At 41.2% G+C, this 14987-nt stretch overlaps 1 protein-coding gene across 9 annotated transcripts in view; it reads left to right on the plus strand.

Annotated features, from left to right (window-relative positions):
- The window catches only part of LOC109423356 (potassium voltage-gated channel subfamily H member 6), a 518403-nt gene that overhangs the window by 156099 nt on the left and 347317 nt on the right, over nt 1-14987 (plus strand). For all 9 annotated transcript variants that reach the window (XM_062854256.1, XM_062854260.1, XM_062854257.1 and 6 more), the window contains exon 3: nt 4548-4778. In XM_062854256.1, the coding sequence (XP_062710240.1) occupies nt 4548-4778 (231 nt within the window). The remainder of the gene's footprint in view (nt 1-4547; nt 4779-14987) is intronic.

Raw genomic sequence — 14987 nt, forward strand, 5'->3', positions numbered from 1 at the left:
GCACAAGACTGGTAACGGCCCTTAACTCTCAACATGCACAACCTTGCGTCGATTGGCTGCCACCCGATCACACGTTGTCGCATCTTGCCTAACACTATAAATCCTGTTCCCAGTTCATTGGTGGTGCCACATCTTTGGTAGAAGGTAGCCGCTCGATGCCCGCTCCAACAGAGTTCCTGCAACGCCACGATGTCGAAGTTGCAGGGATGTAGTTCGTCGTAGATTATCCTGTCACATCCTGCGAAACCAAGTGACTTGGAATTCCATGTTCCAAGTTTCCAATCGTAGTCCTTATTTCGTCGCGTGGGTCTTTACCGATTGTGTCGAGTCGTATTTTCTCCTATGTTATTCGCAATGGGGATTTTTACGGGTGGCTTATTGTGCCTACGCCAACACTCCTGTCTCGCCGGAGGGCCATCGTGCCAGTTCTGTTTAACGTCCCAACCAACACTAGGACGACCACTATGATGAGGCTACCACCTTGGATCTAGCTGGGCGTGGTGCAGCGTTTCTTACTCAGTCGCTGGATGCCAGAACAGATGCTGTTTGAGCCGCACCTCCTTGGTGAACAGACGCTCGGGCCATACATCCTCAATCTAGCTGAAGTCAGAAGGACAACAGTGCCCAGGCTGCACTACCAGCCAAGCACACAACTCTTGACTGGCGGTTTTTGTCATCGCTTGACCCGTGGAAGCATGAATTAGGAACTTGTGAGGACCAAAGCTATGTTGGACGCTCTCCTTATCGACTCACCGTTTTGCAGCCCTGTACAAGTTACAAAATTGCAGTATATGTACAAGTTACAAAAATGTCAACTATAAACATCATATGTGATAACACATAAGCCAAGTTCTGGCAGGACATTGTAAGTATATAGTACGCACTGACTATCGTCATAAAGTCCTTAATCGCACGTTCAAAACAACTTTATGGGCTCGAATAAAGTGTATGTAATCTTCGTTCAGTAAATCCCCAGAACAGCTGGATAACAACCGAACCGTACAGTCTAAATACCTAGTAGGTTAGCACCGGTGCCGATGGTCAGTGTAAAACTATCAAATCTCTTGAGCCTCGCACACTCACGTAAGGACTGTATCGTTAATTATGAGTACACCTTTAAGGCTCTGTATTAAGGACAGACTTGTTAGAATCCCAAAATGGCCGCCACAATGGCCGACTTTGGCACCTACTCACGATTTCGAGGGCACAAATCTCTTCGTAAACAAACCCAACGCACCTGATCTTCTTATTTTAAGCTTGTTACGAGTGAGCAAGATCAGAATAATGAAATGCACTGGTGTGTGAAGCTTGCTTCTTGAGATTTGTGCGTTTGATGTTCTGATGCACTGTTGAAGCGGGATTTAAAGACGTTTGTCCTTAAAAAGACTATGTCTTATTTTGTTAACTGCTTTGTGTCTATGTGTTGCTAACGTTGTAAACAAACGATAACCTTTATTAAAAGTTAAAGTTTTTCCTCAAGTGGAACAATGCGAGCGTTTACGGAGGAGAAGCGAAAATGGATTGTGACCAGGCACTGCAAGGAAAAATGATCATCGCTAAGAAAATTAGCAAAAATTGAATGTGTTAGGGTTTTTTTTGTCCAAAATGCTATCAAACGATTCGGTATGCATAACACACTGAAAGACTTACTCGGACGCGGCAAAAAACAGGTGCGTCCAAGTCAAATTTGGACAGAAAAACTTGCAAAATCGTTGAAGGAAAATACCATTAGAGATTACGCAAAAAAGTGTGAAACGACTGTTGGTATGGTTCAACTCGCCAAGGAGCGTTATTCCCCAAAGACCTACCCAAAACAGAAATGTCCAAAACGCAGTCAAATTCTGGCGGATTATGTGAAAACTCAGGCTTCCAATGTACGACGATGTTTTGAGCAAAAATTGCATGTGCATATTCATGGATGATGAAACGTATGTCAAATTGGACTACAAGGTACTTCCAGGGGCACAGATTTTCACTGTTAAGCATGGCACGGATGTTACGAATTAGGAGAAATCGATTTTTTGCGAAAAAAATGGGAAAATGTGTTGGTTAGGCAAGCGATTTGTCAATGTGGTATGAAATCGTCACCTTTCTTCACCGTCCCAGGTATGAACGTCGAAATATACCGGAAGGAATGTCTCCAGAAACATATTCTGCCACTCATCTGAAAGCACAAAGGTCCTACATTACATTGGCCGGATTTGGCATCCTGCCACTATGCGCGTGACACCTTTGACAGGTATGAAGTAAACAATGTTCAATTTGTGGAAAAGGCAATGAATCCTCTAAATTGCCCGTAAATAAGGCCCATTGAGAAATAGCTAATTTTGATGAAAGGGAAACTACGGAAAAAGGATAGAGGAGCAGAGGACGTCACAAAATTCAAGAAAAACTGGGTTGACGTATGCAAAACCATCGTCGGAACGGTTGTCCAAAACCTTATGAAGCACGCCAAGAAGAAAGTGCGAGAGGTGGCAAGATCAACGAAAAATTAAATATACAATCATCTCATGGGCTTTTCTGTTGGTCAATGAACAATGTAATTGAATTTAATTTACAAAATAAATAAAACATTTTGAAATACAGCAATTTTAAGGTGTACTCATAATTAACGATACAGTCCTTATAGGTAGGTATGTATGTAGATATGAATGTATGTTGTGTCCAGGTTGGTAGTGATTTTGAAGGCATGCCCTGCCCCGCCCCACATCGTGACGGTTAGTTGTAATAAATCAAAACACTTGGATGTTAGAGGGGGCGCGGTAGGGTAAATGATGTGTTTTTGACGGTTTACTTTGTTTAGGGAAGAATTTGAATAATTTTCTGAAACACTATCTGAGAAATAGATACTATTGTAATTGTTTTACCTACAAAAACAATTTTACAGGGACACTGAGATAAACATGTTCAATGTCATGAATGGCTAAAACAGATTCAGTCACCTTACTGGACATTTGTACTAATGAACAAACGCTACTGGTCACAAACCAAAACAAATACCCACCGACAACGACGCAACGGGGCTTGAGCTTACATTATATAGGATCCCGGAGGAAACCGCAACACTAATCCTTTTGTCGTTTTGCTGTTCCGTCCGTCGTTTTCGCCGTCGTCGTCGTCCTCGTCCCGCCATGCCGCGGCTTTATTCCTGACCTAGTCTGACCTAACTTCGAACGACTTGCTTAGCCCGAAACGAAGCGACTAATTCTTACAATGCAGATTTCAACGCAAATGTGGTTTTTATATCTATACCCAGCTGTGGCATGACTAGCGACAATATGTATAAGAAGGTGAAACAGAACGGTGGAATTATTTAAATATTTCAATAAATTAGGACTAGCGTATTTATCTAGTTGCGGCGCGGCGTGGCACGGTGCTACTGTGGCTGTCCTGTCATGTGCGCGGGTAATGTCTCTCCGCGAGGATGGGGAAATTGCCGCTCGTTTGGCTCAATTCGGGTTATGGAGGTTGACTTTTTCTACTTTCGGGTCCGGACTGCAATGAGAGACAGGGTCGTAAATATTTATCTTTGCTCCCGAGCAGCAGGCGAATTCAGAGTGAATACTTATTATCGCCTTGAAGTAATTTTCAGTACAAAAAACATCCCAAATAACATTTTATGGTCAATAAAAGAGGTTCTCAGGACCATCATAACACCAAAATAAAAGGTATTAGGTTTTAAAACGGTTCTTTAAACCTCTACAGGACTAATTGATCACCAAAGTGTTACTTTGGATCTGCTTTGTATCATCGTCAAGTTTAATGACGGATTGTCAAGCGGATTTATCAACGTGAATGGACCATCATCAATTTTATGAAAATATCGAGAATCGAGATGTGCGAAAGAAACAATGATACAAAAAGTGAAAAATATTTGAAACCTTAGTTGGCTCGGGTTGTATGTGCTTTGGTACAGGGCACAAGCGTTGAATCGTTTTATGTATAAAGTACGATGAGCCAATTCATAGTAAGCAGTGATTTACAGCTAGGCAAATTGAGCCGAAAATAGATTGAGTGTCATGAGAGGTCATGATAGTTCTATTTGCTTCAACGAAAAAAAAAACAAAATTACGTGATTATTGCAGGCAAATTATGGCGAGAAGATTGCAGTTCATCGAAGAAGGCTATTTCACCGCATACCAAACATGGAATCAATGTTTAATTAATTCAATCAAAGAAAACCATGATTGGCGTTCTGTAATGAAACAAATCGAAAGCCTACTGATCCTATGCCAACCCCAAATGCTGATTGAACGGAAATTCTCAACATTATTGACAATTAAACTTAATAGGATCTGGAATTCGACATGAAAACATGTGCTTATCTGCCTATTAAACGGTTCTAAAGCAAGCAATCTACGATTCCTTTCGCCATACCACCGCAATCCAATTTACACCCATCAATTCACACCCACTCCAAGCTGCAGTATGGAGGCATCGTCCTTCCACTTCCGAACGACCGAACGAACGACGCTACCATTCCCAATCCGCATGAATAGTTTATGCGACGATTCTTACCCCTCTTCCCCGTCTTCTCCCTTTTACAGACCGTAGCTTTCTGGTGGCCAATGCGCAGCCGGAATCGTGCCACATCATCTTCTGCTCGGATGGCTTCTGCAAGATGACCGGTTTCACGCGGGCCGAGGTTATGCAGCGGTCCGCGTGTACCGAATTCCTGCAGGGTCAGATGACCTCCCAGGCGGTGGTGCAGTCGATCAAGGAAGCCCTGCGGAAGGGCGAGGAGAAACACTTCGAGATACTGTACTACCGGAAGAATGGTGAGTAAAGATTGCGTGTACCGTTATTGAACTGTGATACTTTGTTGTTAGTTATATTATGAAGTTTTGTCAAAAATCAGTAAAAAAAGGAATAAGAAATAGGACGAATTATGTTATACCAACATGCGATGTTTCCAATCCAATTTTTTTACATACTATTTATTTACTTCTAATAAAAAATAATTGAATTGGTTTCATAGTTCTAAAATTCTTCTGGAATATTCCTGACCAACCAAACTACTCCGAAGAGCAGAACATCAGGTTTACACTCGTAAGGGGCTGTTCATTAATCACGTAAGGGTTTATGAGGAAGGGGGTTTGAGAAATGTTATACGCGAAATACAAAAATATTCGGTTTGATGGCTGAAATATCGAACGGCAAATCCAACATGGCTGTCGATGCTGCATGCTGATGATGGGCTACTCAGCCTTAAGGCAAAATTCGACGCATTTTCTCATTTTTCTTTTTTTATTTTTGATTTTTTATTATACAGTCGACTCTCTACATGTCGATGTTCCACATCTCAATATCTCTCCCTATCTCGATGGTTTCATCGGTCCCTTCGATCTGCATACATTTTACCTTTCTACATTTTTTTTTTATCTGTTTAACCCTTTCTACATGTCGATATCTCCTTATCACGATATCAAAATTTGTACATTTCACACATGTTTTAGAAAAATAAATAAATACCAGTAAAAATTAAAATCCGTCAAAAACAAGTGCATTTGTATTAGATTCTGTTGAAATCTAGGATTCTCGGTGTCTGCTATACCCTCAAATTCGGCAATACAGAAATTCTGTATTGATACAGATTTTTGATAAAAACAATCTGGCATCTCTAATAGACAGTATCACATAAGTGGAGACATCCTAGGTCATCCAAACTGTTCTTGAGTAAGGATAGCCCAGTGGCGCGAGGAGTGGGTAGGGCGGGTAGGACATGTCCTACCCACAAAATTTGCTGGGTAGGACAGTCCATGCCCAACTAACATTTATTGTGAATGTAAACGTCAACAAAGCGTCCTCAATACGGCTTGATGCTGAGTTACTGTGTTGTACATATGGACGGAAGCTTCTATGCAAGCCCTATACCAATGAATCTGGCGAACTTAATCCACTTTTACATGCTGTGCGGTCAGATTCTACACCACCTAGTCATAGCTCTTTTCTCGGCTCCTATGTAACCACTAACTGAATAACATCTTGAGAAGGCGCTTTTTCAGCCTTTTCGCAGTTGTTAAATAATAGTTTTACGGCATCCCCAAATTAAACGATTAAATATAATTAGGTTATGGATACCGTGACGCAATACATGTGGAACTGGAATTATCACTTTTAAAATTGAATAATTAAAGTACTTACCGCTACTTGGAATCGAACTCCCGATCTCCGTATCCACTGGTCACGATGATGTTCTCGCTGCCACACTGCTATATATAAATAACATAGAAAATAGCCCGTTTTGTTTTACTCCAGACAAGGCGTCATAATTGTGCCACAAGAAACCTTACCCAACTTCATCTTGCTGCCAAAGCTTGTGAAACGTCAAACGCAATAATGTTCACATTGAACAAGCTGTGTGGTTGCGCCAACAGATTCTTCTTCACAGCTTCTAGCTGAAAGAGTGTTCTTTAAACGACTACGAAGCGCTGCTGTTTTGTGTTTTGGCAACATTACAAAACGTACTGTATAAAAGCAGCTGTTGTAGTGGCTGGGACTCTTACTCGATTTTCACATCTTCCGGCAAATCTTCCGGCATTGAATTAAAGAGCAATGAAAGCAAACCAAATGATTTCACACTACAGACATGGATAGCTGTAAAGAACTTGTGTAGTAGCTATATATCCCGCTTAAAGTTTGTTTTGACAATAATGTTTATATCCGACAAGCCGTGTTGGTAAACAAACAGTTTCTTTATTACAGCTTCTAGCCGTAATGAAATCGCATAACGGCCTTTAAAGCGCTGCTGGTTTGGGGATTTGTCAGTATAACAAATTGTACTGTATAGTAGCAGCTGTTTTGTTAGTGGGGACTCCTATTCGATGTGTTCAAGTTTTCACATCTTCCGAGAAATCTCCCGGAGTTGAAATAGAGTGCAGTAAAGGCAGCCCCAGTGACAAGCAATGGATTTCTGAAAACCGAGTTTGGTAGCTGTATGGTGCTTGTTTTGCAGTCGTGTATTAGCTTATGATTTATATTTGACTAGCTTTCCTTTTATTCAGTGTTGACTGCTTCTACTCGATGGTTACACAACAGAAAGCAAATGACTGAAGCTTATAGCGCTGAAATGTTAGTTGGGTGTATTGTCCTATCCATGATTGTTTCAAACAAAAAAAAACATCAATACATATAAACATTGGAATATTCTCCTCTACAATCGATAAATTTGAAGAAAACTTTTGCATCGAACTATCTTTTTAAGAAAAAAAAATAGAAATTCCATGAAATATTTGTCCAGGAATACCTCAGTGAACTCCTCAGTGAAGCACATGAAGATATAGTATTCATGTAGGAATAGGTATTATATAAGAATTAAGAAGTTTCTTCTGGCTTTCTTGAACAAATCCTTTCATGATTATCACCATTTTTTTTTTCATATGATAGGGTATAGGTTCCCATCTTAAGCATGTGGCTCCTGTAGTGTCGCTCTTATTCCTAATATAGCTTGAATGTGTAAAAACCTTGAGATGATTGTACCTTCAAATACAACTACCTTGGAGTGTTGCATTATGTGTACATTGTAGAGTTGGTGAGTAGAATTGGAATAAAGGATCAATTGTATTTCGTCGCGCAACCAAGGCACATGTGTTCTGGTGTTCTATCCGAAGTCCGATACAACATTTGGCGTACGAGGAAAAGTCGGAAAGCGCGGAACCTGTCGGAAATTGTGTAATAACTTATTGGAAGGGAAAGTTTCAGTGGCAGAATCGGTGGTAAGATTTAAGAGAAGTGTTTGCACCTGTTGTTTCTTCGATTGCTAGGGATGTGCGGGTAAAACTTGTGAAAAATTGTGTATTTCGTTTACTGATTTGGAGGCATTGGCGAGTGTTCCATGCGATGGAAAAAATGGTGGCAGCGGGTTGAAACGAAGAGTGGTTTCTGGGATTTTTTTTTATTACCTCAGATAAGTGATTTGAATTGATTACGAATTGGGGAAAATCATGGAAAGTTAAAAGTAAAACCAGTAGGGGTACCTCGTGGTGATACAGTGATGGAGATACAGCGTGGAAAATGTAAAATGGCCGACTTTAGAAGAAAGAGTTGTTTTTGTGTGTTTGTGTGTGATGAAGAAAACCGAACCGCAGCATACGAGAGGAACCAGAGATGCCATACTTAAGTGAGAAACGAAAACGGATATTGGGGTTGTAGTTGTGAGATAGCAAGAGGTATTATGAATGGAGTTTTGGTGGTGGTGTAAAGATTGAAGAAAGTAAGAGTATTGGAAACGAAATGATGTAAGTGGTTGTGCTACCGGAATTCTTGTGGACAGCCAGCGAGACTATCAGCCTTCGGCCGGGTGCTGCTAGCAAAAGCGACAGACATTTTTCTCGCCCTTTCTCACCATCGAATACTGTAAGTAGTTATCATTATTATTTCTAAACCATTTATCCGGACTGGTTTATATGATTGATACGATTCTCGTGAGAGCTTGATTGCATATGTGAATTATTTGCTTGAAAATTTATAAGAAATGGGTTCTCGGCAGTATTGTTTCGTTTGCTTATGTTATGGCTTACACATATTTACGGATAATATTAGTGATCAGGTAGATTAATTTTTTTGAACTCGAGTAATGGGAGAAATGAAGTCGAGTACATACTAATGGAATGTTTTGAAATTAAACGAGTCGATTCCAAATGGAAAGCTTATGAATTGTGAAAATAGGGAACACTGGATTCACAATGGGGAAGTTTATAAAAGAACGTAGCCGAGAAATTGCTTCACAACGGAAAATTGTGAAACGAGAATTGAGTCGGAGACTGGATTTACAATGGGAAGTTATGAAGCGTGAAATGAGTCGAGCACTGGATTCACAAGGGGGAGTTTATGAAATGTGAATTGAGTCGAGCACTGGGTTCACAACAGAAGTTTAGGAAGTGTGAAATGAGTCGAGGACTGGATTCACAAGGGGGAGTTTATGAAATGTGAAATGAGTCGAGCACTGGATTCACAATGGGGAGTTTATGAAATGTGAATTGAGTCGAGCACTGGATTCACAACAGAAGTTTAGGAAGTGTGAAATGAGTCGAGCACTGGATTCACAAAGGGGAGTTTATGAAATGTGAATTGAGTCGAGCACTGGATTCACAACAGAAGTTTGGGAAGTGTGAAATGAGTCGAGGACTGGATTCACAAGGGGGAGTTTTGAAGCGTGAAATGAGTCGAGCACTGGATTCACAAGGGGGAGTTTATGAAATGTGAATTGAGTCGAGCACTGGATTCACAACAGAAGTTTAGGAAGTGTGAAATGAGTCGAGGACTGGATTCACAAGGGGGAGTTTATGAAATGTGAATTGAGTCGAGCACTGGATTCACAACAGAAGTTTAGGAAGTGTGAAATGAGTCGAGCACTGGATTCACAATGGGGAGTATATGAAGTGTGAAATTAGTCGAGCACTGGATTCACAAGGGGAAATTTGGGAACAGTGAAATGAGTCGAGCACTGGATTCACAATAGAGCGCTTATAAAGTGTGAAAATAGTCGAGCACTGGATTCACAATAGAAGTTAAGTAAATCAAACGAAATGAGTCGAGTACAAAATTCTGTCTTAGAAAGACAGGATTTTGAGTATTAGTAACTGATAAGAAATGGAATAAATTGGGGAGATTTTTTTTTAACAAGCACTTGCAGGAAAAATCCAAAATGCGAAAGGAGTCGTGAACTGAACTTGCGTATGGAACTAGATAATAGAAAGGCTATTCATGAACTTCCGAGTGCTGTTAACGAATGCTGAAATTTATCATATTTTAGCCGATTTTAAGTAAACCAAGCATTTTGTATTATACTAAAAGCGTTTCGAAGAAACAACACGTGTTATTTTTATTGAAGGGTAGAAAATGAATTTTCATTTTGTTTTCTTTAGAAAATGGATTCATTGAGACCCGTCAGACCTTTTGATTCGAAAGTTGACCAGTCCCAGCTGGCATTGGAGTGGAGTCGTTGGAAACGTAGTCTTGAATACTATTTGGAAGCAAGCGGAATAGTCGGCCAGCGTCAAAAGCGAAATCAGTTGCTTTTCTTGGGAGGATCTGATTTGCAAGACATTTTTGACAACCTTCCAGGAGTAAATGAGGTTCCTCACGTAGCAATTGATCCGCCATTTTATGACATCGCTATCGAGAAACTGGATGCTCATTTCCAACCCACTCGTCGACGAACTTATGAACGTCACGTTTTTCGTCAAATTTCGCAAAAAGTTGGAGAGCGATTCAACGATTTTGTAATGAGACTGCGAACTCAGGCCAACAGATGCGAATTTGATCAAGATGGTGGATCCGTACGTGACAGTATGATTATCGACCAAATCGCCGAAAAATGCCTTTCTCCGGCTTTGAGAAAGAAGATTTTGGAAAAGGACAGACCATTGAGCGAAGTTGTTGCAATTGGGAAAACAATCGAGGATGTGGAAATGCAGTGTAAGCAGTTGGTTGGCGCACCCTCGGTTGAAACTGTAAACAACATCAGGTCGAATCAAAATCTCATTTTCCAAAAGATGCCGCAGTTCAACCAACCCGAAAACTGGTCTATGCTCCCTTCGAAGGAACGACAATTCCAGTACTCAAGAGCTCAACAGAGATCTTTCATGCCGGAATTCCGAGCAAATCAGAAAAGTTCATCTGGCGTTCGACCAAATCAGAAAACATTCGGAAAACGGACTTCGTTCATCGAAACCAGAATCTGTTTTAGCTGTGGACGACGTGGACATCTGAAAGGAAGTGCGGATTGCCCGGCACGAGACCAGCAGTGTGCGAAGTGTGGATCTAAAGGACATTTCGCAAAGTGGTGTACCAAACGGAACTTCGAGGGACCCAAAACAGAGCCTGTCGCCAAACGAATTAAAGCAGTTTTTGGAGAAGAAAGTTCCCGGAAAGAGCTATTGGCGAGGGAAGAAAAGGAAGATGAAATTTGTTATGTTATGGGCCAGAATGTCTTTCAGTTCCAAATCGGGGGTGTTGGGGTCGAAATGGCTATAGACTCTGGCGCTGCTGCAAACCTCATTGATCTCGCAACATGGAACAAACTGCGAAAATCTGGAGCAAACTTCACTTTTCAGAAACAACCGGATCGCTCATTTAAAGCTTACGGGACAGAGCAGCCACTAAAGTTAGTTGGTATGTTTGGAGCAGTCATTGAAGCACAGGACAATAAAGCAGAGGCAACATTCTACGTAGCTGAGAACGGGAAACAAAATTTGCTTGGGGACGAAACAGCAAAGATACTAAAGGTTCTGAAGATCGGTTACAATGTCGGAGCATTACAAGAAAATGTTTGTTTTCCGAAAATGAAAGGAATCCTTGTGGAAATACCAATTGACCCCAGTATCAAACCGGTTCAACTACCGTATCGGCGAGTTCCATTTGCAATGGAGGAGAAAATTGCAAAGAAGCTGGAGTACCTCATGGAGCAAGATATCATCGAGCGTGTTGAAGAACCATCTCCGTGGGTATCGCCAATTGTACCCATACTTAAGGACTCAGGAGAAATCCGTTTGTGCGTCGATATGCGTAGGGCTAATAATGCTGTTTTGCGTGAAACACATCCGCTACCAATAGTGGAGGAGCTTTTTGCTGGTATCAGTGGAGCGGTAAAATTTTCGAAGATAGACGTGAAGGAAGCCTATCACCAAGTCGAAATATCGGAGAGGTCAAGGCCTATTACAACGTTCATCACGAAGCAAGGGTTGTTCAGGTAAAGGTTTGAGTAATTTCAGTTTATCGTATTTCCTATGAATGAATTAAATAAAAGAAATGTTGAATTCTGAAAAACAAATATTTTTATTAGATACAAACGGCTAATGTTCGGGATAAGCTGTGCTCCTGAACTTTTCCAGAAAGTTATGGAGTCTGTGGTAGCCGGACTAGAAGGAGTAGTAGTATATCTGGATGACGTATTAGTATCGGGAAGAACTCAAGCGGAACACGACAAGAGACTGGAATTGCTCCTTAACCGCATGAAGGAGTATGGAATACTTTTGAACGAGGAAAAATGTGTCATTAACGTCAGCGAGCTTGAATTCCTGGGTCATGAATTATCTGAAAAAGGCATACGTCCAACAGAGAGCAGAGTATCGGCGATCAAAAGTTTCCGTGAACCTCGAAACGTATCAGAATTACGCAGTTTCCTGGGTTTAATTACATACGTAGGACGTTTTATTCCGCACCTAGCAGACAAAACAGAATCACTGCGGAAGCTACTTCGAGATGGTGAACGATTTGTTTGGACGGATTTGCACAAAGAAGCTTTCGAATCCATCAAAAGGGCAGTATGTGAATCAAATTTTCTGGGTTATTTCGACACAAAAGATCTATGCATATTGATTGCCGATGCAAGTCCGACTGGCTTGGGGGCAGTTCTCTTGCAACAGGACCAAAACGGAAATAACAGAGTTATATCCTTCGCTAGCAAAGCTTTAACCCCCATCGAACAGCGTTACTTCCAGACAGAACGTGAAGCCTTGGCTTTAGTGTGGGCGGTGGACAAGTTCAAGCTGTACCTCTTGGGAAAGCGTTTTAAACTTGTTACAGATTGCAAGCCACTGCATTTCCTTTTCAAGGAACGTGCCAAACCGTGTGCCCGAATCGAGAGATGGGTTATGCGTCTTCAATCGTACAATTTTGAAGTAGTGTATGAGCCTGGATGCTGGAACTTGGCAGATGCTTTATCTAGACTTTCGGTTTCGGAAGCTACGGATTTCGACGTGTCCGGTGAGGCGTGTATATATCAGCTTGTGGTTCAGGATACACCCAAAGCTATGTCCTTGGAAGAAGTTGAAGCTGAATCTTGCAAAGATACGACATTTATTGCTGTTTCTGAAAGTTTAAAATCTGGCGTCTGGGAGGAAAATGCAAAGGCATTCAAACCTTTTGCAACAGAACTATGCGTATCCGGTAGTTTTTTACTGCGAGGCGACCGACTGGTTATACCGGAAAAACTCAGGCAAAGAGCTTTGGAGATAGCACACGAGTCACACCCAGGAATAGTAGTGATGAAACGGAGACTTCGCCAAAAAGTTTGGTGGCCAATGCTGGACAAACAAGTGGAACAATTTGTAAAACAATGCAAAGCTTGTTCGATGGTATCCACACTGGATCCTCCGGAGCCTATGAGCAGAACAGAAATGCCTGACCGACCATGGAAGGATTTAGCTGCAGATTTTGTTGGGCCATTGCCATCGGGACACAACCTGCTCGTCATAATTGATTACTTCAGCCGCTTTACAGAGGTAGTAATCATGAAACAGATAACCGCAACTCTTACGGTGAAAGCATTACATGAAACATTCTGTCGGTTCGGTATGCCCACATCGCTTAAAACGGATAATGGACCGCAATTCGTGAGCAATGAGCTGGACGTTTTCTGTAAGGAATTTGGCATCAAGCACGTTAGAACCACTCCATATTGGCCACAAGCAAATGGCGAGGTCGAAAGGATCAACCGATCAATTGGAAAACGTTTGAAGATCAGTCAGGAAACATACGGTTCGGATTGGAAGTGGGACCTTCGTATGTTCGTTCTGATGCACAACTCAACTCCACATTCCACTACGGGGGTAGCGCCATCCACATTGATGTTTGGGCGTGTTTTGAAAGACAAATTACCGGGGTTGATGACCAGAAGCTACAACATACTGGAGGAAGTCAAGGATCGTGATCGGGTAAGAAAAATGCGAGACGGGGATTATGCGGACCAGCGACGGATGGCAAAAGCTAGTGACATAGAAGCCGGAGATACTGTTATTGTAAAACGGATCCATAAAGAAAATAAGCTGTCGACAACCTTTAGCCCAGAGGAATTCATAGTTGTTGATAGAACCGGTTCAGATGTAACAGTCAAGTCAAAGGAGTCGGGAAAAGAACTGCACCGAAACACAAAACATCTTAAGAAACTGGATGCAAGAAACAACACTGATACAACGAAAGAGAAGCGATGCCCAGACGACGACGATAAGGAAGCTGAAGTTCCAGTCAACCCAAGCATCGAGAACCCGGAGACTGGCCCCGAGAGTCAAGACCAGATGAATTACAGACCACGTCGAGAAGCGAAACGGCCAGCGTACTTGGAGGATTATCAAATAAATAACTTTAATAATTCGTAAAGAAAAAGAGGAATGTAGTGTCGCTCTTATTCCTAATATAGCTTGAATGTGTAAAAACCTTGAGATGATTGTACCTTCAAATACAACTACCTTGGAGTGTTGCATTATGTGTACATTGTAGAGTTGGTGAGTAGAATTGGAATAAAGGATCAATTGTATTTCGTCGCGCAACCAAGGCACATGTGTTCTGGTGTTCTATCCGAAGTCCGATACAACAGCTCCCTTTTACATCCTACGAAAAACAAAGGATTGAAGCGCTGTTTGTTTTGTTTTTTATTTTTGTATTTTTTGTTAGAAGTGAGCACCCATGAAAACAGAAAGAACGGAATCAATCGGTGCCGTAATCGCTTGTTTTCGAATAAGATGAATATGGGAGCATGAGATTACTGATGGCACACATACCCAATAACCTGCCTGAATTTCCTTAGTGATTGGAAACTTGGAAATACTATTTAGTAAGAAACCAAGAAGTAGACACGAAATTTGGTTTGGATTCAATGAGAAACACTGTAAAAAAGTTTAACCAAAAAATTATTATAAAAAAGTTTCAGAGATTCTGTGAACGGAGGATTTGTTTAATAATTGAACATTTTTGAACGATTTCGCCAATAGTTATATGTCCCAAAAAAATGCTCCAGGTAGATCTCAATTTCTTCGTGGCTCCCACAAAGACTTTTCTTAGGACACCAAAATAAGCTACCACAAGGAATCAAAGATTATTCTAGGAGATGCTTTTTCAATTGTAACAGTAAATGTTGAGATATTGCTAGAAAATTGATCCACGGATTCCTCCAGAAGTTTTATATTAGGCCTCTTCTTTCCCTTCAAGTATTTTGAACTTCTCGGATCTTCCAGTAGAAATCCTTTCTGTGCATTTCTTCGAAATTC

The sequence above is a fragment of the Aedes albopictus genome, chromosome 2 (genome assembly GCF_035046485.1).
Source record: "Aedes albopictus strain Foshan chromosome 2, AalbF5, whole genome shotgun sequence".
In the NCBI taxonomy this organism is placed as follows: domain Eukaryota; kingdom Metazoa; phylum Arthropoda; class Insecta; order Diptera; family Culicidae; genus Aedes; species Aedes albopictus.